Source organism: Lottia gigantea, assembly GCF_000327385.1.
Source record: "Lottia gigantea unplaced genomic scaffold LOTGIsca_69, whole genome shotgun sequence".
Classification (NCBI taxonomy): Eukaryota; Metazoa; Mollusca; class Gastropoda; family Lottiidae; genus Lottia; species Lottia gigantea.
The window spans coordinates 804,932-828,702 of NW_008710347.1; the positions used below are offsets into that span (position 1 = coordinate 804,932).

The 23,771-nt window shown below is 33.0% G+C and overlaps 3 protein-coding genes across 3 annotated transcripts; 2 read left to right on the forward strand and 1 right to left on the reverse strand.

The window, feature by feature from the left end:
- Positions 1-1,980: 1,980 nt before the first annotated feature.
- LOTGIDRAFT_195744 (hypothetical protein) lies at positions 1,981-4,583 on the forward strand (the record flags this gene model as incomplete). Its single annotated transcript, XM_009065293.1, has 2 exons — positions 1,981-2,148; positions 3,615-4,583. A coding segment is annotated over exon 2 (927 nt), but the record flags the coding sequence as incomplete, so codon positions are not given.
- A 5,581-nt stretch (positions 4,584-10,164) lies between these two features.
- Positions 10,165-16,995, forward strand: LOTGIDRAFT_235765 (hypothetical protein). The gene is made up of 11 exons (XM_009065294.1): positions 10,165-10,301; positions 10,995-11,209; positions 11,423-11,546; positions 11,789-11,956; positions 12,299-12,430; positions 12,717-12,809; positions 13,254-13,425; positions 13,748-13,910; positions 14,667-14,764; positions 15,040-15,217; positions 15,657-16,995. Exons 2-11 carry the CDS (start codon positions 11,007-11,009, stop codon positions 16,354-16,356), a joined length of 2,031 nt encoding a protein of 676 aa, XP_009063542.1. The 5' UTR covers positions 10,165-10,301; positions 10,995-11,006; the 3' UTR covers positions 16,357-16,995.
- A 3,209-nt stretch (positions 16,996-20,204) lies between these two features.
- Positions 20,205-23,042, reverse strand: LOTGIDRAFT_130337 (hypothetical protein; the record flags this gene model as incomplete). Its single annotated transcript, XM_009065295.1, has 6 exons — positions 20,205-20,284; positions 20,844-20,918; positions 21,401-21,522; positions 21,975-22,114; positions 22,374-22,500; positions 22,942-23,042. Coding segments are annotated over 6 exons (645 nt in total), but the record flags the coding sequence as incomplete, so codon positions are not given.
- Positions 23,043-23,771: the final 729 nt, after the last annotated feature.

Below are 23,771 nucleotides of genomic sequence, written 5' to 3' on the forward strand. Positions count from 1 at the left end.
AAATACTTCAAACTAGGAATTTTACACACTTTTTCTATTATGTCTTTTCTATATATCACAGAGTATCTTAAATTGACGAGTCGTCATTTTAACATTCAAACGCAGATAATTCTGGACCCACGTGGATTTAAAGGCTCAGATTGACAGTGAACTGTGAACACTTACTGATTTGCTCAGCTAAAATAATCCAGTTTGTGAGACTAAAGTATGGTTAGTCAAAAAAAGCCTGCCTGTCCCTTTAAACTTTGTTGACTCTAAGTAAGGGGTGCCAATTACTTCTTTCTTTTCACTATAAAAGCTGCTTCAATAATTTTTTGACGCCTTCTACAACCTACTGAAACTGCCTGTCATTATAGCTTCGCCCCCTTCCTTATTTTTTAAAGAAAATTATGTTGTAGCTGAACAATAGAAGAAATCAGAAGCTATACAAAGGATTTTAGAAACATATCATACGTGAAAAGATACAGGAAGCAAAGAAAAAAACTATGTTTTTTAAACAAAACGCATCTGTTGATTTTAGAGATATTCTTAAGTTCTTCTAAATATAAATACTTGCACGTCATTTCTTAGACTAAAATAGAATGTATTTGTGAGTGTTATATAAATATCATTAGTGGCTAAATCACGTCCTAACAACCCAGTTCCTAATCCATTATTTATTTATGAATGTTACCTATGGTATGATTGGGGGCATAAATCAAGTAGGCTTATACCATAACCATAACGTGTGACCCCCATTTCTAGCAGTTATTCTTAGTCGTGCTAAATTCCATTCTTACGACCCTTTTTGGATAGAATGAGTACTAGAGGAAATAAGTCCAGAACAATATGGTTACTGCTCATTATTTACATTTGTGAACCACTTCTGGAAAAAATTCCATCATTGTACCCAGCATTATCAGCCTTCCCTACACCAACGAAGTGCAATCCAGCGGAGGCGATTCTCGGTCAGATCATTTAAACATAACCTGCTTCATCTCAGAGGAGATTATGTTATCAGGATTTGTGGATTTTGTGAAAATAGATATCAACTTGTGCCATTTCTAGAAAGTATTGTATTCTGAATTCAGAAATATAGAGTATACGGTCAATTCTTTGTTAAATGCAGACTGATTTATAATAGGTCGAACCAGTCGCAGCTTCTCTATTAAACATATTTGAGTTTGAGTGATCCTTTAATTCCTATCTAGTCTACTATCTTTACATTTATATAGGTCTACCTGGCATGTTTACTAGTAGTGTTCTATGGGTCTTGAATGTAACCCAGCACTAACAGGTAAGGGGATACCTGTATAGTAATTGGTCGACGCCTCACTAGTTTATTCTATTTCAACAACAGTTAATGCATTAACCATCGCGTTGCTCAAGTATATTTCAACAGTATATTATCTATCTACATAGGCTACATCTGGAAACGGTTATCAGCAGCTTATACCAGAAGTTAGTGAAATAGACATTCTGAGCATAGAAATGAAGCTTGTTAGCAAATACATTGTAGATAGTCATATTATTTTGTAAAATTTTAACCGTTGTCGCATAATAGTTTGCTCAGGGAAGAATACTAAACTGTTGTAAATAAAAATTACTCATCGCCTGTTTGCATTTAATCAAAACGGGGTGCAGATATTGCTTTAAGAAGAATATATTATTTAGTGATATATTTATAGCTGTTGTTCATTGAGTAGTTTCAGAAATTGGTCGCTGAAGGTGGTAATGTACCTTGCCTTAAGCTACCATTATCTCTTGCTGTGTCGTATAAGTGCGAAGATTAATCAGGAAATATTATCAATAGTATTGACCCAATGGAGCGTACTTTGACACATTCTTCTGTTTACAGACACTAGTCTGTTTTTATCGACCAACCTCCAAGATGGCAGCAGAAATAAGAGAAAGTGCCAATCAAAGTTTCCGTCTGTTATTTATTAACATGGTTTCTGTTTCACCAACTTTTATGTAGAAATAGTTGAATTTTGCCTTTGGCTTCTATCGTGTGGATTTTACTAGCGTTTTATATCCATATCACGAAGAGATTGAATTATATTGTGAACTTTATAGTATTGGATATAATGAATTTGATATGATATAGCCTTGTGGAATAAATTGGTTATTCTGTATTTAGAGTTCGGAGAGAAATTAACTAACTGTAGGGTAAGACGGCTGTTATTTTATATCATTTGAAGGTTTTTTTTTTGGTTATGGTGTTGATAACTGTAACTGTTGTAAGCATATAGAGAGGATAAAGTTCAAAGTGATTTTTGATATCTTATTTTTGTTATAGGTTGAAATGCATGCATTATCATGATGCATTATATATCTATTTTATATTATCCATACTAAAATCTTGGAAATTGTATATGAGAGGGTAAAAAGCGATATTTTCTAGTTTTCCATGTATGTAGATCTGATCACGGGTATTTGTGGACAGGATAGAACCCGTGTTTTAAAATGGACATTAAATTTCTCAAGATATTTCTGGTAACAGAAATTTTTTTTAGCGCTGTTGTTCATTTCTTGCATGCAAGTCATAAGCATACTCCGTTTTCAGTAGCTGATATGATAAAAAAAAGGCATCCCGTTTTATTCATACATTTTAAATACTAAGAAAAAAATACGAGTGACTAATAACTGACGTAAGATGTTTCTAAATGTATACTATACTGTATATTCTCTGATTTCATCATCCGAGAATTACTTCTTTTCATACCTAACAATGGTTACACAGTCTTAAAGACGTTGTTATGGGTTTTTATTGATTTAACGTTTTATATTCTGTAGAAAATGGAATATTTAATTAATATATAACTTATTCTGATCATTGATTCTGTAACTATTCTCACATTCCATATATAATTGAATATAGAAAGAATAACTTGAAAAAGGGGGGGGGGGGCCAGTTTTATACAAACAGGAATTGTTTCTGAAAGTACACATTCTTAATCTTGAGAACTTGATAATATCTGGTTTAAGGTTTATGTCAAATATGGGAATCATGTTTAACTAAACTTCTTATGCTTATTAATTTAAAAAATATTCCAAAAATTTCAACCATCTTCCGATTTTAAGTGACAAAATTCAGATAACCGATTCCATTATTGCAACTTAACATCATACACCATTGCCCGCCGGATATATTTACTACCCCTGCGTAATCTGGTCTGGCTACAGCCTGTTCCGGTTACCACCTTTTTGAGATGGGAACATATTATTATTTATGCCATTGGATATGAATATACGTTATGCACTGTCGTCGGAAATAGCTTGGTGATAATTTGTACAAAAACGAACAGGGTCGCTATTTACAGTTAAATGTATACTGTTTAAACCGGAAATGCCATTTGAATTATAAATCATTTGTTATCAAATTATGTTAAAATATCGCTATCAGAGAGTTATGTTATGATAACTGCTACGTTATATGTAATTTAGTTAGTTTATTGATTTTTCAAAGAATATAACCAGATTAGTAACTGCACTTAATTTTCAGTGCATAAGTATTCTGATCTTTCAGGGAGAACAATTATTTCGTCATAATGAAGTTTTGTTTTGTTTGTACCATAATACTAGAGGTTCATAAACGTCAAAAAAATAAAAATTGTGTCTTTTATATTTTACAGATAACTGTACAATGTAAAGAATAGAACTAGACGAAATCAACCATGAGTTTTAAGGATAAATCACCACGGACCAGTACATCGGAGAACCTCCAACAACTAAACATCAAGGACCACTATCAAGTCATCAAGGAACTAGGAAGAGGGACCTATGGTAAAGTGTTACTTGCCAGATGCAGGGAAACAAACGCAGAAGTGGCACTTAAAGTGTTGCTTAAACAAGGAACCAAACTCAGGGACTTTCGAAGAGAATTTAAAATAAGTTATTTTTTGTCACCACATTTTAATATCATGGACACTTATAATGTTGCGTTCGAAACTCCGACATCATTTGTGTTCGCTCAAGAATATGCTCCGCTTGGTGATCTTTTTGACGTCATTGAGCCTCAAGTGGGCATGACTGAGGATGAGACCAAACTTATAGTGAAACAAATCGGTTCCGCCCTCGACTTTATGCATAGTAAACAATTAGTTCATCGGGATATTAAACCAGAAAATGTCCTCGTGTTTGCTCCTGATTATTCAAAAGTGAAACTGATGGATTTCGGAATGACTCGACAACAAGGTAGTGTGATCCGTAAAACTAACGGCAGTATTCCCTATACACCCCCAGAAATATGTGAAGCAGTGCGCAATGAGACAATTATAGTTCAAACTACAAGTGATGTTTGGGCTTTCGGAGTATTAATTTTTTGCATATTAACTGGAAATTTTCCTTGGGAAAGTGCTGACATAGGTGATGTGTACTTCAAAGAATTTGTTTTATGGCAAAGACGTAAAACAGTAAAAATTCCTTCGCAATGGCGCAAATTTACGCCTCGATTCATGCGACTTTTTCGTAAAATGTTGGAAATTAAACCTGATAAAAGGTGTAATATTAACGAAGTTTATAAGTATATGAGTAACATGTGGTTAACAACTGCTAAACATGGCAGTGATGACGACGATTGTATTAGTTCAGATGATTCTGGACATAAACAAGAATTAGTGTCGATGTTGAAGGAATACGGTGTTGATACTAAGGTTGATAAACGTATCCGTGAACGACGGATCTCAGAATGGTTATTATCTTTATGACTAGACAATATGTCCACAAGTTTTTGTACAAGCATTAGACTTGCGTTTCGGCAAATACGATCAACAACTGCTTCAATAATAGTTATCATTTCTGGAGCGATTTTGACTTATGCATTTGTGTTTCATTTGTACTGGTATACTGCTTTAGTGTTGTGACCAAATCTAGACCTCATTAACGATTCCGTACCTTATAGCATTATTGACAGTTAATGTATTTATTTTTATAGAGAATTGGTAGAATTTATAAACATAGATTTGTATTATTCAATATGAATATTTTGTATGTACTTATTTACTACAAGACTGTCTGCTGCATATTATGTCTAAAACAAACAGTATCTCTCAAGTATGAGTAAACTGGTACCCTCTTGTGTTCGCTTATCGCAATACTAACGAAGCTTTATAAAAGATGGAATGAGGGACCAGTTTAAAGTATGAGCGTCTCCTTCCATTGTATTCTATCGTTTGTCTGTGAAAATGTTCTACACAGTAACTGCGAGAAACTGGTTGCAACTGGAAGAATGTGGTCGATCAATGATATCATAGTCGAAGAATGAAAAATCGCAAGTTGCAAGGTATAGGTTTCATGATAAAAAATGGCCGTATAGCTGTCGGAATCTGTTTCTAGAAGTTTTTCGATGTGATCATTTTGCTTGATTAACGATTCGCGTGTAGTTCGCTTGTCGACCTGATATCGCCTTTAGGAAGGTGGTGGTAACAGCATTGACACGCATCTAAATCCGTCTTTTAAGTCTTCTTGTACATCAATGGTGTTGCATTACATGGATCTGTATCTTGCTGACTCTGAAGCTCATCATCTGCTACACCTTGCAAGATGACTTCATTGGTATACCATCTTAGTCGAAATTTATATAGTTACATTGATGGGTGTGTTCGAAGGATGATTGAACTGTTCGGGTGGAAGTCTTGGGTCAACTGGAATAATTACAGTTCTGAAGCTGTCCATCAATTTAATCTCGAAGTATTTTCTGTTCTTTGTATGCAAAAAAGGTTATTTTTTGTCAACGACGCGTATTCAAAATGGATTCCATAACTATATATGATAATGGCTTAACGTTGTTAATTACTAAAGAGTTTGGATATCTCTGTTCGCTACGATCGTGGGAGTATATTGAGATACATATAGTAGTGGCTTGGATGATCACCAATCTGATTAAAGCACTATGTCTAGACGATTAAGAGTCTCAATGATAAGACAAATGACCGAACACCTTCAGCCGTGTGGGTGATATAGCGCCATTTGTTATCACCAAACGTCAAATTTGATTGTTTGGTATTCAGATTCTGCTTTTCGATTTATATACAGAAATGAACTCATCCTTATGATACGATACTTAAATCTAGCCAGTAACTTCGTTCTAGGTTTTGAGTTGGCTTGTGCGTGTATGTTGCTCGAAAATCGCAATGGTATTTGACCACAGTTTGGGCTTCCAAATTGACTTGGGACCTGAATTCAAATTATCGAATTAACGATTGGAACGCCTTTTGTAATTAAATTCAATGTATTTATATACACCCATCTGAACAATTAAATATAGGTTGTAGGCTCATAATGTGTGATATTTTGTCGAAATGATTTTTATATAAAAGATTGTTATTTTGTGTTTTATACAGACATAATAAAACATTGCTTTCACCTACCAGACTCTTGATATCTGTGTTGCTCTTGATATCTGTGTGATATCTGTGTTGTTCCTGAAATTTACTGATCGTACCATAGTCTTTGGGAACGCAGCAAAAGCCCGGGGCCTTACTCTTAAAAAAAATAAATTAAGATGATTTTAGTGTTTCATTTGATTGGTCAATCGTCAATCACTAAAATTGATTTTAAATTAATTGATTTTAAATTAATTTTTGTCATCCAATCCGATTACTGTATTTCTTAAAAATCTAGATTTTATTTATGTTAAGTTTTGGAGAATAAGGCCTCTGGATATCTCTACTGGAACAAAATTACGTCTTATGGAAGAACATTGCCTATTGCGATTCTTATTATAACATACACATTCGGATGTGTGGGAGGGGTAGCATTGAACTGTTATAAGCTTCTCTAAAATGAAACTAAGTTGTGTTTTACTTCCAACTTTTTGCACCTGATAGCATTTTTCTCAGATCTGACAAATATAGCTATCAAATACCATGATAATCTGACAATAAGATTACATGGCTATCTCTCATAATTCATAAGTCCAAGATAAATACAATAACAAATATATTGATTTCTGACTAATGCCATTAATTATCCTTGTTAACCATACACATGGTCATCAACTTGAATATCTCAATCATATTGCTACCTAATTATTGGTACCACGTTCTAATACCAAACTGATAAAAACAGAATTAGTTTGCCTCAGTAGGAGGTCATTTTTATATCGTCATTATCTACTTTATTAGAATGAAAACCTACTTAAGGCAATTTCCGTTTTCTACCTTGTCACTTTAGAGTAATGAGATTGTGTATCGATGACGTCCCCTGATTGATTTGTAATAGGACTAAACGTTTCGACATATTTGACACATTCATTCATTCTTTATCTCTAACACTTTGTATTGTACACAATCGATAATGATTGGCACGAATGAAGAAAGCTGCAAAAAATTCCAAGAAATGTCAAATTAATAGGCCTACATTGTTCCAACTACCCACTAAGATTTCCTTATGCAGATGTTTTAACTGGTCTGTCTAGCCAATATCGTTGTTAAACAAACGGCATGTAATGAAAAGTCCGTGTCCAGTCGTAGGTCATATCGCTATCTTTCTCTATTATGATCGTGAACAACATCGAGACCACAATCATACGGATCGCATCGGTCCTTGATGAACGTATCGGAACGTAGCAGATAACCAAATGTTGACTCAATCGGAACAATTCTACTGGAATGCAATATGATCGTATTGGTACAGAAGATCGGGCCTTGGCAGATCGTAACGCCTGGAATTGACAGGCTTGTATCGATTAGACATGTGTATTTACATCTATAGAATCCACACGTCCTTACCATTTTTCAACAAACAATCAATCGATACGCAATCGGGGTTTTAAGTTTCAAAAACGCGGATAGTTCTGTACACACTTGGATTTGCAATGAAGACTCGAATTTAGACAGTGAGCTGGAAACACTATTCATGATTAGCTTAGCTTCTTAGACAGAACTTGTCCCTTTAACCGCTAATGATGTCAGACGAAGTTATCTCCCATTTATATCATTACCTCGGGTCTAGTGGTAATCAGTGGTGGTGGGTTACAACAAACAAGGGACAGACTGACTTAACGGAAAGGGGGTGGGGGGAGGGGGGGGGGGGGTTGTGGTAACTCATTCAAAATGCGGCAGCTCCGAGAAATTTGTAAGTACGAATGAATTTGGGGGTACATAGAATTATAATTTGGATCTAAATTACTTATCGTTCTGGAAGGGCGAACATGCTCTACCTCGCTAATGGCACAGTAGGCTCTATAGGCACAGTGGAGCTGTCATTCAATCAATTTTGGAATCTGATTTGAGAGCTAAAGCTGTACTGTAACAGACTGAACATTCATCTACATCTAGTTGAAGTTTAAGCCTATCCATCAACTTAATCATCGGTCTATTATATACAGTGGACTATCGTTATTGATATAGTCCAGCCCAGCACTGTATTCATTTGTGTACCTGATGTGGGATCTTAAGCCAATAATGCTAACTTGGCTTTCATTTTCATAAGTCTCTGTTCTCTTGCGAGTTGCATGTCTCCATTCAGTCCTATTTGTGGCCAGGAATTCCAATTGTTTCTCCGTGGTACCATTTGGTGTTTAAGATACGTCATAGTGGTGGTGGTGCTGGTGCGATACTGAACGAGAAACTTGGCATGACTATGATAGACAGTCCATAACTCACATCCGTGCATTATTGCAAGTAAGGACTACTGCTCTGTATACTCTTCACTCCAGTTTCAAGACCCTTTTGTTTCATACTCGTTTGTTGAGTCTGCCGTAGGAAGCCTTGGCGATGCGGTTACGACTGTTGAAAGAATTAAGAGGGGACTGCTACCAAGATAGGTAAAAGAGTCGACATTGTTAAGACTCTTGTCGATCTTTATTTCAGGTGTGTTTGCTGTTGAGCTCTTCAAAGATTGAAATATCACTTCTGTGTTCTTGATACTTAATGTGAGTCCAAACTGCTTGGTGTCCGCTTGGTCTTTGCCTACTAGTATTTGCGTTGAGTATTGCTATATCTGAACCCCCGAATCTAAGTCTTTATAGGCAGAGAAAAGCATCATAACGCAAAGGAAGCTTAATAAGAGTGTTGGAGCAAGAACGCATTCCTCCTTTACTCCATTAGTAACAAGGAGCTCATCATTTCATTGACTAGTCTTGCATTCATGCCATCATGGAAGCTTCTGATTATTTTCATCATCCTGGGATGGGTTCCAATACGAGTCCTAGACCAGTTGAGGTTGACAGGAGGTTGTAGAGGTTCCTGACATTTCTTTTGGATCTGCCTTGCAGTGAATATCGTGTTAACTGTCTCTCTTTTCAGACGAAAACCACCACACTGGCTTTCTGCTATTGTCTTATTGAGAAAGTGGGTATTTAACCCGTTTAAGCTGACCTTTAAGAGGATTCTGTCTGTTATAATCAGAAGAGAGATATCACGATGGTTGTCACGGTTGGACTCGTCGCCTTTACCTTTGTACAGGGCACTATTAGTGTTATAGATAAACAAAATGTATTAGACACATAGTGAAATTAGTTTCTGAATAAGAGTGAGCATAGGCTACCACTGTTATATAGTGAAGCTAAAATTCAATAAAGTTCCTCAGCATTCGAGTTGAAACCAGTGCAGGTCCACCCTCGAGAAATTTTGTTAATTTATTCTTTTTAATAAGTCATATTATTTTAAAGAGCTCAAATTAAAGAAAACTATAGTTTTCAAAATCTAGAGGTGACACTTACCTTATGTAAAAGTTTTAACTAAACGAAATCCTGTCTTTAATTTTTAAAACGATACATGATATTACAAATAGCATAATTATTTAAAAACATTTTCACATAAGTTTTAAATTTTTTTTAATACTGAAAATTCTGCTAAATGCCCCTTCAACCAGTGGACAGCCGTTAGAATTGACCTTCATTATAATAAACTGGTCCTACTTTTAATCCTGATTAAACAAGGTGTGAAGCGGGCTTGATTATAACGTATACACCACCATTGACGTTATTATCATTACTACGTCACCGAAAGCTCAGTTAGCTTGGGTTAAAAATAGACCCGATATCGACATTAGGAAAATACGGTGAGAAATATTATTTAGCTCATATACTTATTGCCATCGATTTCTATGGTATTTATGATATTTCCTTACAATGCATGACTGCTATGTATAACTTTTTCGTTGTAGACATTGGCTGTTTAGATGTTCAAATTGAATGCAATTTTTGCAGGAATTGGTAAATGAAAATGGCCGCTTGCACGCGTTTTATTGAATACTTTCTCCACCGATGCTCTTGTGTTGCTGCAAAATAACACAATGTAGCGCATTAATTGTGAGATTTTGATGTCATCATTTGTTTTTGAAGAAGATAATTGTATTATTTAGTTTATAATTGGGTCAATATGTTATACCGTTATTTAATCACCGGTTTGTTTTGACCTGCATCTTTCTCGCTCCATGAACTGTGTGTATTCATTTCGTGGACCTACTGTTTGTTTATTTTGTACAAGACCTATTCGCACTGCCTTTATACTGTACCATTAGACATTATCACTATACAAATAATATATAGTAGATTAGGCCACCCGATGGGTAACAAATTCTTCCTTTAAACTTTTAATACAAAGCATAGTCAAACCTATCTGACTACTCATACATAGATCTAGATTTAAGGCCTAAAACAGTGTGATTCAGTGAGTAATTTCCCTTGGCCTACATAATGACATGTTTTGTTCCTTTCCTATATTGACTGGGGTGATAAAATATTGAATATATTTAGAGCAAATATACAATGTCAGCTACAGGTATGTGTGCGACTTGAAAAGGGAGGCAAAGATAACATACGGTACAATGTTTCATGTTGTGACCCCACTTGGACTCCCCTTTTCTGCTTTGTAATAGTACTGTGAGTTCCATTTGGGTAGTGTAGTTTGTTGTCAATGCTGAATATCCATCTGGAAGTTAATTTATTTAGTTTATTAGATTTTCAAATCAAACCTTTTAATCAACAGAGCCAGTCTATTCAATCTTGTATCACTTTATCAAGTTTACGTGCTCTTCAAGATTTTGTGACCTTTATATAATTTTAGTAGAGAATCAAAATGCCCACCATCAAATTAAAGAAAGCTACGGCTGATTATATAGCAGAAAAGGAAAGAGAAAAAGAAAAGGATTCCAAAACCAAAGAAAAAAGTAAACCTGCCGAGAGATCATACAAAACAGAATTAAAGAAACTAGATGGAGAAGTGTTATTTGAAAAAAGGAAGAGAGTACTGCCTGTTGCAGAGCAGACGCTGCATGATTGGTAAGGCAGTTTGTTCCAATTTTTCCAAATTAGAGAAACACTGGTATTGTCTAAATTTTTTGCTATTACCCACAGGACAGAGCGCCATTTCAGTTGCCTGAGGCGCTTAACATAAACCTGAACAGATTTTTGCAGAACATGTAAGCTAATATATCACTTCAACTGAATCATTTTTGAATTTAAGTTGATTTTCATTTATTTATTTTTCTGCAGGATTGATGGCCATCTTGAATCTAAATCAGGAGTACGTTTAACTCTACCAAGATTATATGAATTTTATGGTACCAGTTGTTTAGAAGACAGTAAACCAGTTCTAGATCTTGATGATTTTTCTAAGGTAAATGTGAAAAAGGGAAGACTAATGCAGCTGTCCTATCAATATTTCTTTCTTGGCAGACTGCACAACATTTCTCTACCTCATAAACCCACACAGGCAAGCAGAAAGTAGGACTTACAACTCCTATTCATTTCTCTCTTAGTGATGTCAGTTATGATATTTATAATGACAATTCAGATTGTTGCTTTTTGTTGAATTTATTTAAAGAATGTTTGGAAAATATGTTTTATTTGATATTCTAGGCATTGAAAGACAAATTTGGCAAAGAGTTTGCATTTAAAGCGACATCCCCACTGAAGGATTTGGTAAAAGAAATAAAAATAGACTCCATAAAGAAGGTGAAACATGAAGCTGGTAAAAAGAGGATGATTGAGGTCATTCAAGAAGTTCTTATTGGACTTGGAAATCCTGTATCCTTTATAAATTGTATTTTTTTCTCAATACTTGCTTTCAAAGTACATCGTAATCTACAATATGGACACTCTTTTATGGAACATTTATCAAGGTATTAGTGAGTATTAGTAAACAATGTTATCCTCTACGTAATAATTACCGGATACATATATGGCTTATCACATTGCTAGGACAATGTTGGACCTGAGGTAAAGAACTTCAGGGGGGCATAAGTTAAAGGACATAATTGCAAATAAAGGTCATGATCATTTGGCTACAGAATGAGGAATGGCCTAAACTAGTCTAATGAATGAATACGATGCAAATTTACATATTGAATTTCTTAACGAGTTAACTAGAATGCAGGAGTACGTTTTCAGAGATTATTATCAGCTGTTGCTGAAAAGCATCCAGGATTGAGTATTGGCTTACGACCAAATGCTCTATTACGTCATATTGATAATGATTTCTATCAAAAGAAAGTGTCTTTGGTAGGTTTCCTTTATCTTTTACACTGGACAACTAGGCATATATTGACATTGCTTTGATATATATTCACTTAATACATTAAATAGAATTCATCCGTGTGATACATAAATGCATTGGGTCAATGAACACAAGCCATGTATCGTGCATCATGGGAAATGTTTGCCATGACAACGGCATTATACGTCCACAAAGAGTATTTACCTACCATGTGGCCTGCATGTAGATCCTGTTGTCCATTGCTCAGATAATTGCAACAATATATTTAAGTTATATTATATGATATTGTAGGTAAAGGGAGTAGGTAAATGTGGATATTATCGAGTACCAGGTCATGAAGAAACTATCATTGGTGATGATGAAAAAGAAAATGAAGATGGAAAGGTAATTTATTGTCTGAAAGTAAATGTTGTTCAAGATCTGTACAGTATATAGTTTTACTGATTAAGATGTGATTGATTACATTCACTGATATTCTGAGAATCTCTAGAGGCTTGGCATCAATATTTCATGCAGCTTTTAGTTAGTTCTTGAGAAACTGAGAGATAGACAGAAGCTGTAGAAACAATGATATATATACAGCATGACAAATTATATACAGCATGAAAGAGTTAAATGTGGAATCAAGCAAGAAAATTAGCAATTTGATGTAATGCAGATAGCCTTGACAATATTAATACATACTGAAGACTGGTAGAACTTATGATATACTTTAGGATCAACGATTTTCTAGCCTAGAAAACTAACTGTTTTGGAAGAATGTCGATTGAACACTTACCACTACCAGTAGTATTTTTTTTAACATGACACTTGGTTGCTATTTATTAGACTGTAGAAAATGGTGAAGATGAAGGAGAAACACCTAGTAAAAGAGGAAGGAAGAAAAAGACAAAACCAGAAGGTACAGAGGAAGACAATGATGAAAAGAAGGAAGGAGAAGGAACAGACGACAAAGATGGTGAAAAGAAAAAGAAGAAAAAAAAGTCTGGTGGCTTTGTTTGTAAGTAGTATACAAAAATGTGTCTTGAATACTTTTCATTAGGCTTGTTTCAGGATGAATTAAACTATACATAAATAAACATGAATTTGTAGTAGCAATGCACATGTTTTGGTTCTCAATTTTAAGTTCTACCATAGATTGTGGTGATAAAGTCTTATGCCGCACATTGCACTATCTCTGGTGCAGAAAAGTTCTCATTTCCATTGTTCAGGAAGTCAGGAATTTTGTGACACACTAAATTATAGCTGACTTTACTCGTAGCTGTTATATATTATATAATTTATTACTAAATGTTATGTTCCCTTCTTAACTCTAATTTTAGGTAAACCAATAGACCCAAGTGATATAGATCATATTAATCCCAGACACATAGAAGATACTTTCCCCCTAGCTATAACCTATTCCAGTGAACCCAAGTCATCTACGTTTGCTAGAATGAAGAAATATGTAGAGCGGTATTATCCTGAAGTTGATATTGAAAGAAGGTGAGAATATTTTTTATTATCAGTTTAAGGGATATATCTCTTTGATTCTACCTGTCATCATGAGTTTTCAGAATAAATATCTGATGTCAGCTCACATCAGGTTTCAAAATAAATATCTGATATCAGCTCACGTCAGGTTTCAAAATAAATATCTGATATCAGCTCACGTCAGGTTATAGAATAAATATCTGATATCAGCTCACATCAGGTTTAGAATAAATATCTGATATCAGCTCACATCAGGTTATCAGAATAAATATCTGATATCAGCTCACATCAGGTTTCAGAATAAATATCTGATATCAGGTTTCAGAATAAATATCTGATATCAGTTCAAATCAGGTTCAGAATAAATATCTGATGTCAGCTGACATCAGGTTTTAGAATAAATATCTGATGCCAGCTCACATCAGGTTTCAGAATAAATATCTGGTGCCAGTTCACATCAGGTTTCAGAATAGATATCTGGTGCCAGTTCACATCAGGTTTCAGAATAAATATCTGATGCCAGCTCACATCAGGTTTCAGAATAAATATCTGATGCCAGCTCACATCAGGTATCAGAATAAATGTCTGATATCAGCTCACATCAGGTTTCAGAATAAATATCTGATATCAGCTCACATCAGGTTTCAGAATAAATGTCTGATGCCAGTAACTGTTACACAAATATATACATTAAAAAGTCATATTTCATATTGAATTATATTTGATAATAATATTTATATTATTATATATTGTTATGATTTATTGTAGCTTGCGTCCAGCACTAGAGAAAGGATTAAAGTTAGGTATATGGGAACATGTGAATAGTAATTATCTCTTGAATATTGAAGAATTTGATCCCAATCTTAGTAAGTACCAAAGAAATTGTCAATGTGGAATTAGAACAATAAAGAAATAGTAATTTTTTTATACCAGTTGTATGAGGCAAGGTGACTTATTCAAGTTCAACAGAATATTATACGCTAAGATTAAAATCAACAACCATGATTTCTCTAACCATCTTGCTTTGGTAGGATGAGGCTTTTTTTCCTTCTTAAAGTTCCAATATTGTGTACAAATTGTCGAGAGATACTACTTAAATCATGCATCACAGTGCTTCAACATATAATTTTGTTTTTTGTAGAAGATTCTGTGGATGATGTTATCTGTGCTGCTATCATAGCTACAACAGAACCAAAGGTAGCTTCAGCAAGAGCTATCAAACAATATGTACAAGATTATCATGCTGAGTTTAATATAGACAGTCATCCTAACAAATTTAAATTTGCTCTGGAAAAAGGTGTTCAGAAAACCATCATAAGGTAAGTGGATTTGATTTACATCGCTCTTGAAAGATGGTTTGGTAATGATATATATTGTATCTAATGCTGCAAATAACTAGACAATTTTATTTGTCATTGTGTTCTACAGTGAATCCAGCTTATGAATCCACAATTTTTAAGCAAATACAATATGCAACCACTACGAAGTCCCCCCTTCAACTATAAAATAATTAACAACTGATAAGTGATGACCTTTATCACATGACTATGTCTAAACACTGCCTTGAAATCCAAATTAGTCAATTAAGCGACCATGACAGTTCTCATTATCTCTATTGTGATTATTTATGGTTGCTCATAAAGCTGAGATTAATAAGATTGTTCCTCCAGAGATTTGCTTATGGTCAAATGAAATCAAACTGAAAGTGACTGCATCTGTATGGATTCCGTTCATAGACAAGATGCTCTTTAATTTCAGACAAGTTTCTGGTTTAGGAGCAACTGGTTCTTATCAACTGATGATTCCATTTACACCATCACCTGCATTGTTAGCTGGTGATGAAGATAAAGCTGAGATAGAAACCATCTTAGCAAGTGATAGATATGAAGAGAATTATGTTGTTAGACCTACCAAATCTGGTCGTAACAAATCACCAGTAAAACGAACCCCATCGAAAGGCAGAAACACAGACACTAAAAAAACAGAGAAGAAATTGGCAAAGAAAATGGCAGCTGGAATCGTTAAAAAGGTCAAAAAAGCACCAAAGGGGAAGAAAAGAGGAAGAAAATCTATTGAATCTGAAGATGATGATGAGGAGGAGGAAGAAGAAGAAGAGGAAGTTCCCAAGAAACCCACCCCTGCTAAAAAGGCAAAAACATCACCTAGGAAAAGTCCAGCTAAAAGTCCAGCTAGAAGTCTAGCTAAAAGTCCTGTTAAAGCTAAAGGTCGTAGAAGCAGAACTACTGAAGCAGAAGTTGATGTTGAAGAAACACGTCCATTGAAAAAGAGAAACAGAAATACACCAAAAAGGAATGATCGCGGCATTGTTGAGAAATCTTCACGCACATCTCGTGGAAAATCTTTATCATCTTATAAAGAAGCTGTAGAATCAGATGTAGATGAATCTGATGCTGAACGTGAGGAACCAGTGAAAAAAAGATCTAAGTCTAGAAGATAAATATAATTGTTCATTGTTTACGATTCAACTGTATTCAAATTATAATTCATATAGTCCAATTGTTAGTTATATTTTACGTTGCTATTTGTTATATTTTTGTCAGAATAGGAAGAAATTTTACTAGCTTCACTATATGCCTTTTATATAGAAAATCTTTCATTGAAATAATGAGATTTTACAAAGTGTACAGAAAATTTTATATGTTTTAGATTCATGTTTGGACAATTTTGTTACATTTTAGTATTCTCATTGACTGCTGCATTTTTTTTTATTCTTTTTGTTTAATTGTGTCTGAATTTTGCCCTCAAAATTTAAATCAATATTTGATAATTATCATTTATTTTTATCACCATTTCATTGCAATATTTTATATGAAAATGTAATTACAGTCAGGGGTTCAGATATTCTCGTTTTCTGCATTTGTATAGTCAACTATGTCTGATTAAACTACTAATTATCATCCATTATTTCTCATTTCATTTAACATCACCAGACTGAATGTATTACTTCTATTCAATAGATTTGTATCCATCATAATTCAGAGATTTTAAAATTGTTTCCAAATTTTTTATTGTTTTATTCAGAGATTATTTTTAAAGAATTTGAGTTTTATTTAGGATTATAATAAAGACATACAATATTTCCAGTAGTGAAGTTTATTCAGGCGCTCCTGAAACATTTCAGAATAAACATCAGGAGTATAGTTTGTCTACATTTGAATAAAAAAAGCACTGAATGTTGAATTTAAGTTATGCCTTTGGAAGTAACTTCTTGAGAGAAGTATGAGAATTGCTTTAAAGTACCAAATAATTCAGTTTGATTTTGTTAATTGTAGACAAACTAAACATCAGGTTTTTTACTTTGAAATGTGTTATAATTGATAAGCATATATTCAGACTGTATCCTTGTTCTTGTTGCTTTACATGTTTCTGTTAGAATTAATGTATTTTTTAAATGTTTGTATTAAGTTCCAAAGCAGGAATTAAAATTTTTGTTTGTGTAATTTGATGTATTTTTTCTATAACAAGCTTGTTTACTTAAAATACATATATTTCTTTTCAGATGGAAATCAACAAATTTCTTAAGAACTTTTGTCCCTGAAGCACAAAATATAAACTAAGGCAGTCTACTATATCCTTAGAAAAGTTCACAATATAATATATTATGAATTGTACTTGATAAAGTGGATTGTTCATGTGTATGTTTTAGATAGTGCACAAATATGGTTACTGTACTTACATTTTTTACTATAGACTAAACTTAATGCATTTTAAGATTGTTGTTTCAAGTGTTCATATTGTTATGTTTATAATGATTTGTTTGTTTGTGTGGGCTCTGTTTATTTGAAATTATACAATCATCTCATATTGTATTCATGTGTAGTTAGTAGACAATATAATACATGTACTTTCATTGATATTAAAATCATTTATAAATTTAACCATATCAAGTTTATGGCTTACCATTCAGCTCATATTTTTCTGTATTGGATAAAATTGCATATGGTTTTATGCATAATATTAAAGTGGTTGTAAAGAGATTTTCTAGCTCGATTTTTATGTGTGGGGCACATCTAGAGATTCATTTTGCAGAATTCAAATTCAAATTTTCTGTCAGATGTCTATGGTTCCTATAATTATAGAGAAAGTAACAGTATATGACAAAAGGTGCATAAGTTATCTTAGGGCCTTTATCATAGCTATGTCATAAAAACACTTAATTTTTGTGGAATTGCAAGAACCATAGATGTCTGAATGAAACTTGGAATGGTACAGATTAATGGCTCTGATACACATAAAAACTTTAGAAAACCTTTTTACTTGTTTTCTCCTCTAAGAATAGCTTCAGAATGAAATAGTTGCTTTGAATTGAGAAGATTGCTAAATTGTCATGTGTTATCTTTGATATTACAAAATATGAAAGTGATCTCAATAGCCAGAACATTTTCAATGGATTTTGGGGCCTATAATGTATAATATATCATTAATATTTCAGGATTCCTTTTGCAGTACTTGGTTTATTGATAACTCTTAATAGACAAGCCAATTTTATTACAATTTATAAAATATATATTTCATGCTTTCATACATACGGTACATCTGACATGCAAGTTCTCATGATTTAAAGTTATTTAACTGCATAATTGTTGACAATTGAACCTGAGATAATATAATATTTGTGGGGGATGAAAACACCATCAAAAACTCTACCTTCTACATAATTACATGTACTTGATATTTACGGCTGGTTGAAAGGGCAACACCATTAAAAGTCATGGGAATAAAGGTAGTATTGTAGTAGACTCCTCCAAAGAGAAGTACCATCAGGTGCTTCAAAAAGTCTGCTTGCGCGACACCCACTACTACAATGGTCAAAATCGTGACATACATCCAGATAAATTCTAATCAACCAAATGACATCACATATTGTTAATGTCATATTACTTGAACTAAAATTTACTAATTATTGTGGCTGTACAGGTTTATTTACAATCTACATATAGAAATAATTTTCATACATTAAAAACCATACTGATTGTTCTCTAGCAATTGTAAGTAACTTGTTCTCTAGCAATTGTAAGTAACTTGTTCTCTAGCGATTGTAAGTAACTTGTTCTTTAGCAATTGTAAGTAACTTGTTCTTTAGCAATTGTAAGTTACTTGTTTTCTAGCAATTGTAAGTAACTTGTTCTCTAGCAATTGTAAGTAACTTGTTCTTTAGCAATTGTAAGTAACTTGTTCTCTAGCAATTGCAAGTAACTTGTTCTCTAGCAATTGCAAGTTAATTGCTCTCTAGCAATTGCAAGTTACTTGTTTTCTAGCAATTCTAAGTAACTTGTTCTCTAGCAATTCTAAGTAACTTGTTCTCTAGCAATTGTAAGCAATTTGTTCTCTAGCAATTGAAAGTTACTTGATCTCTAGCAATTGTAAGTAACTTGTTTTCTAGCAATTGCAAGTTACTTGTTTTCTAGCAATTGTAAGTAACTTGTTCTCTAGCAATTGTAAGTAACTTGTTCTCTAGCGATTGTAAGTAACTTGTTCTTTAGCAATTGTAAGTTACTTGTTTTCTAGCAATTGTAAGTAACTTGTTCTCTAGCAATTGTAAGCAATTTGTTCTCTAGCAATTGAAAGTTACTTGATCTCTAGTTTTTTCAAAGCTTGAAAACAAAGCGACTTGATCGAGACAAAAAATCAAATCTTGAGTATTACTAATGCATGAGCAATATTAACAATATCATTGTTACATTTATTTCTTGTTGAACCATATTTTGGTTAAGAAGCCATCAACAGCAAGAGTGTTCTAAATAAAAGGGTTGAGTCTGTGTCCTAATGTAGGCAGGAAATTTCTTAAAATTGTCACTCCTGCCTTACTGCGCTGTGTCAAAGTCTTACATAAATACAAATAAGAAATGCATAAGTCTGATTATAAAAAGGTGGTTACACAGTGTCAAATACATACATAAAAAACAGATAGTTTTTACCACAGAATTCATAATATGTAACTTAATACCCCCCAAAATACTGAAATCCTTTCAGCTAGAGCTGGCTTAATTTTCTAGATAGACCTTTGAGTAATAATTTCAGTGAAAAGAAAGGTTCGCTCCTCCAGACCAATAAATTATACAAAACATTTTCTGTTAAAATGTGAAAGAAAACTCTACTGGAAGCGTTTAATTTAAATTAGAAATGTAATATAACATTAGACAATAAATTGAACAAATATAATAATACCACCCCTTTCCCTCTCCTTTAAAACTCCTTCAGAAAAAGGTTCATCAAAACGCTCCCTATTAAATACAAGGAAGCACAACACATTAAAAACACATAGTAAAAGTGACTAGGGAAGACTCATAAGTCATTATTTCTTATAAACCGATTTCCTTCTGAATGTCTACCATAATATATATACCGACTTTTACCATATGTACCTATAATAAAAAGAAATTATCTTATTTCAAGATCACTGATTTCAAAGCATAACTAAAGGCATTTTGATGTAGCTGACCAAAGCAAGATGAAACATTTCTCTTAGAATCTAACAGGCAATTCAGCATATTTTACCAAAGACATTAGATGGAATTTATGGTATATTTTTTCAATTCAAATCCAAAGATATTCACAAGCTTATATATAAATATGAAATAAATATTCAAGATAATTCTTGCATGACAATATTTCAGTTTTGTAATATATATCCACCAAATGTTACAGTGTTTTGCATCTTACTTTTTTGTATCTGATTGGACTAATGAAGACCTGCAGTATGCAATTGTGGAAATTTTGCCAAGACAATTAGAAGCTTTTTCTAAGTCAGCCCTTCCTCCGACCTGCATCACAAACAAGGGAAAACGGGTGGAAAAAATCCTATAGTAAGAAAGACTTATGCCAGGACAGAACCCTGGACCATTATGTTGACCAGCAGATCCACCACAACCCCCAATAATGTTATTATTACTAAACTGCTGAGCATTTATATAAAGAACTAACCTATATGGTCATCTCTGGATGTAGCAGGTAATGGTGAAAAATTATCAGAACCAGAGGAAGAATCAGATGAAACTACTGAACGAATCTATAAATAGATAGAGAAATCATATAACTTTATTCATTCTAAGACTAACCAATAGGCTTTGAGATTGAGATTGAGATAGGTCAAATTGAAAAAACCCCAAATAGATTAAGCATTTTATACCATGTTCACCACGGTGTGGTACCTATATAACTATATATAGAACAATTCTAACAATCAAACATACAACTTTGAACTGACAGTTTTTGTTCAGTTGTTTGTATTCAAATGCCTAAGCTTATATTGTAATTTCCATTAATAAATTAATAAAGTTAGCATACACATTCCTCACATATTGAAAACCTAACTCACTTTTTCAACCAATTAGCTGAATTTTGTATTACGTGTCTCACTTAATAGTTAAGAATTTCACAACATTTTGACTGACAGCTGGCAAAAGGTTCTAGCTCAATCCCCTCCACCCACTTAGCTTTAACAATTTAAAGGATGTTATATTAAAAGTTTAATACCTGACTTTCATGCACTTTAATAGTTTTCATGTATGGACCAACTCTTAAAGCTTCTAATCTTTCTGACTGTTTAATTGGTGAAGAATCCAGAAATTGTAACTTTGGTAATCTGTATATAACATAACATCTGAAGTAAAGATATAAAAAATGAAGCCATTTTATACCTCTTTTGTACAAATAGAAGCATTTTTACTTAAAGCTTTCACCCACTTCAGCATTTTGCTGCATAACCTTTTATGATAATGGGTCTTAAAGAATTATCTCGAGGGTAAGGAAGGCATTATATTTGCAATTATACATTAAAATTCTATCGAAGAAGAGTTTCCCATCGAATCCATCATCAGTTTTGAAAAAGGGGGCTCAAAAGAATAAAATATCTCAAGAATGGCAAAAAAGGTGTGCATTATATTCACAATTATACAATAAATTGATATTGAAGATAAATTTCACTTCAAATCCATAACGGGGCCTATAAAATGAAATATCTCAAAAGTAAAAAAGATGTGCATTATATTCGCAATTATACAGAATTCATGTCATATATGTTTGTTGAATCAAGATCGATCATAGTTGACTAACCTGTATCTTCTATAGTCATCATCATCTTTATCAAGAGAAGATAACTGATTAGGACATGCTGTATTACCCAATAAACTTAAATATTTGATATTTGGTGCATTGTTATGTAGTTTATCTAATAACTTGTCTAAATCACATATCTACAAAAAAAGACAATTATCATGAACAAAATCTACTACCAATATACAGATCAGATCATCTTCGTTAACAGAGCGTTTTAGATTATTCCCTTGAATGTTCTCTTTAATTATTCCGTTTCTGCGATTTTAATTGCTTCTGCTGATGAAACAAATGCTCATATTTCAGTTATTCTAATTTTACTTATGCGCTTAACTTTGGAGTATGTCTTTTAAATACAGTACTTTATTTGCAAGAAAGCTTATATAGTGTATCACTTACCTTATTTTTATTTAAGGTCAAGGTATGAAGACGTTTTAAAAGTGGTAATATTAAATCATCATTGAATTCATTATTATCTAATATCAATTCTTCTAAATGTTCAAAATGTTCTACACCATCTAAACAACTATAATATCAAAGTACAATACATGAATACATATGTTGCAAATAATAGCTAATTGTGCTTGAATTGAGAAAAAAAAAAAATAATCTTCTCAAATTTCCTTTGATAGTTGATAGAAATATCTGCTTTAAAAGCCATGCAACACCATATTTAGGGATTGATGTGGGTTTTGAATATATGTAAATAGTCTTCAGAAGTGCATGAAATTCACAAAATCCGTTTCAATATACTTCAAACTAGATATTTCACTTTCTATTTCTAAATATGTATGTCTTTTCTTTATATGTCAGGGTCTCATAAGACGAATCATCATTTTAACATTCAAATGGGGATAATTCTGGACTCACATCGATTTGAAGACTAAAATTTTGATGGTGAGCTGTGAACAACAGATAAGCTAGACTAAATAATTCCTGTTTAAGGGAATATTATTTGTATACTTACTGTAATCTGTTAAAACTAAGATCTAATCGTGAGGTAACATTACTATACTCTGTGATTAAAGATTCTGGTATCATCACTATATCTTGTCCTAAACAACTTAACTAAAATATAGACATAATAATACAGAACCTTAAACATGTTATTAATAAGGGTTTTTAACTGTGATCTTCAGACAACTAACCTATTTCAGCCTAGTACTGAGCACTATTTTAACATTGGTATCTCCATATTAATATTGATGTATTGAAAACTAATCTAAACAGTGAATATATTTTGTTATTGTATATGTAATAATTAGTATTCAATATCTTGTAGGCTGATGTTCTCACTTTGACTATAAAAAATTAAAATGCAGTACCCAATTTAGTCACAGTTTTCAGATATTAAGAAACGTAATCACTACACTGAGACCTCTGCATTTAACAGACAGGTTGTCTTTGTTTGATTTGTTTAATGTAAGTTCAGAGGAATTAGTCAATACAGATAGTAAATTGATTTTACAAAAAACAATGTGGGGATAATTGTTTATTATGAAAAAAATCAAATCAACTTGGTAGGCTAGTTTAAGAAATTTGTGTTTTTCCTTGGGAAGAAACTGAATTCACAACTATAGACTGGCTTGATTCTATATGTGAAATCACACACATTGTTCACTAATCAATTTCATAATTATCATGTAAATTAAATATCATGTTAATCTCCTATCATTTATAACAGAAATCATGCATAACGTCAATCATTGTCACAGCTGGCCATAATAGGTCTAACTAAACAGGCTAAAGCCAAAGGTAAGATGACCTCAGCTAAAAAAAATCACTTTCAGTATCGGT

Coding starts and splice junctions, on each gene's coding strand:
- LOTGIDRAFT_235765 (XM_009065294.1), top strand. CDS start 11,007: ATGCCCACCATCAAATTAAAGAAAGCTACGGCTGATTATATAGCAGAA. Junction 11,957..12,298: donor TTATTGGACTTGGAAATCCT/GTATCCTTTATA, acceptor CGAGTTAACTAG/AATGCAGGAGTACGTTTTCA. Junction 12,431..12,716: donor ATCAAAAGAAAGTGTCTTTG/GTAGGTTTCCTT, acceptor ATGATATTGTAG/GTAAAGGGAGTAGGTAAATG.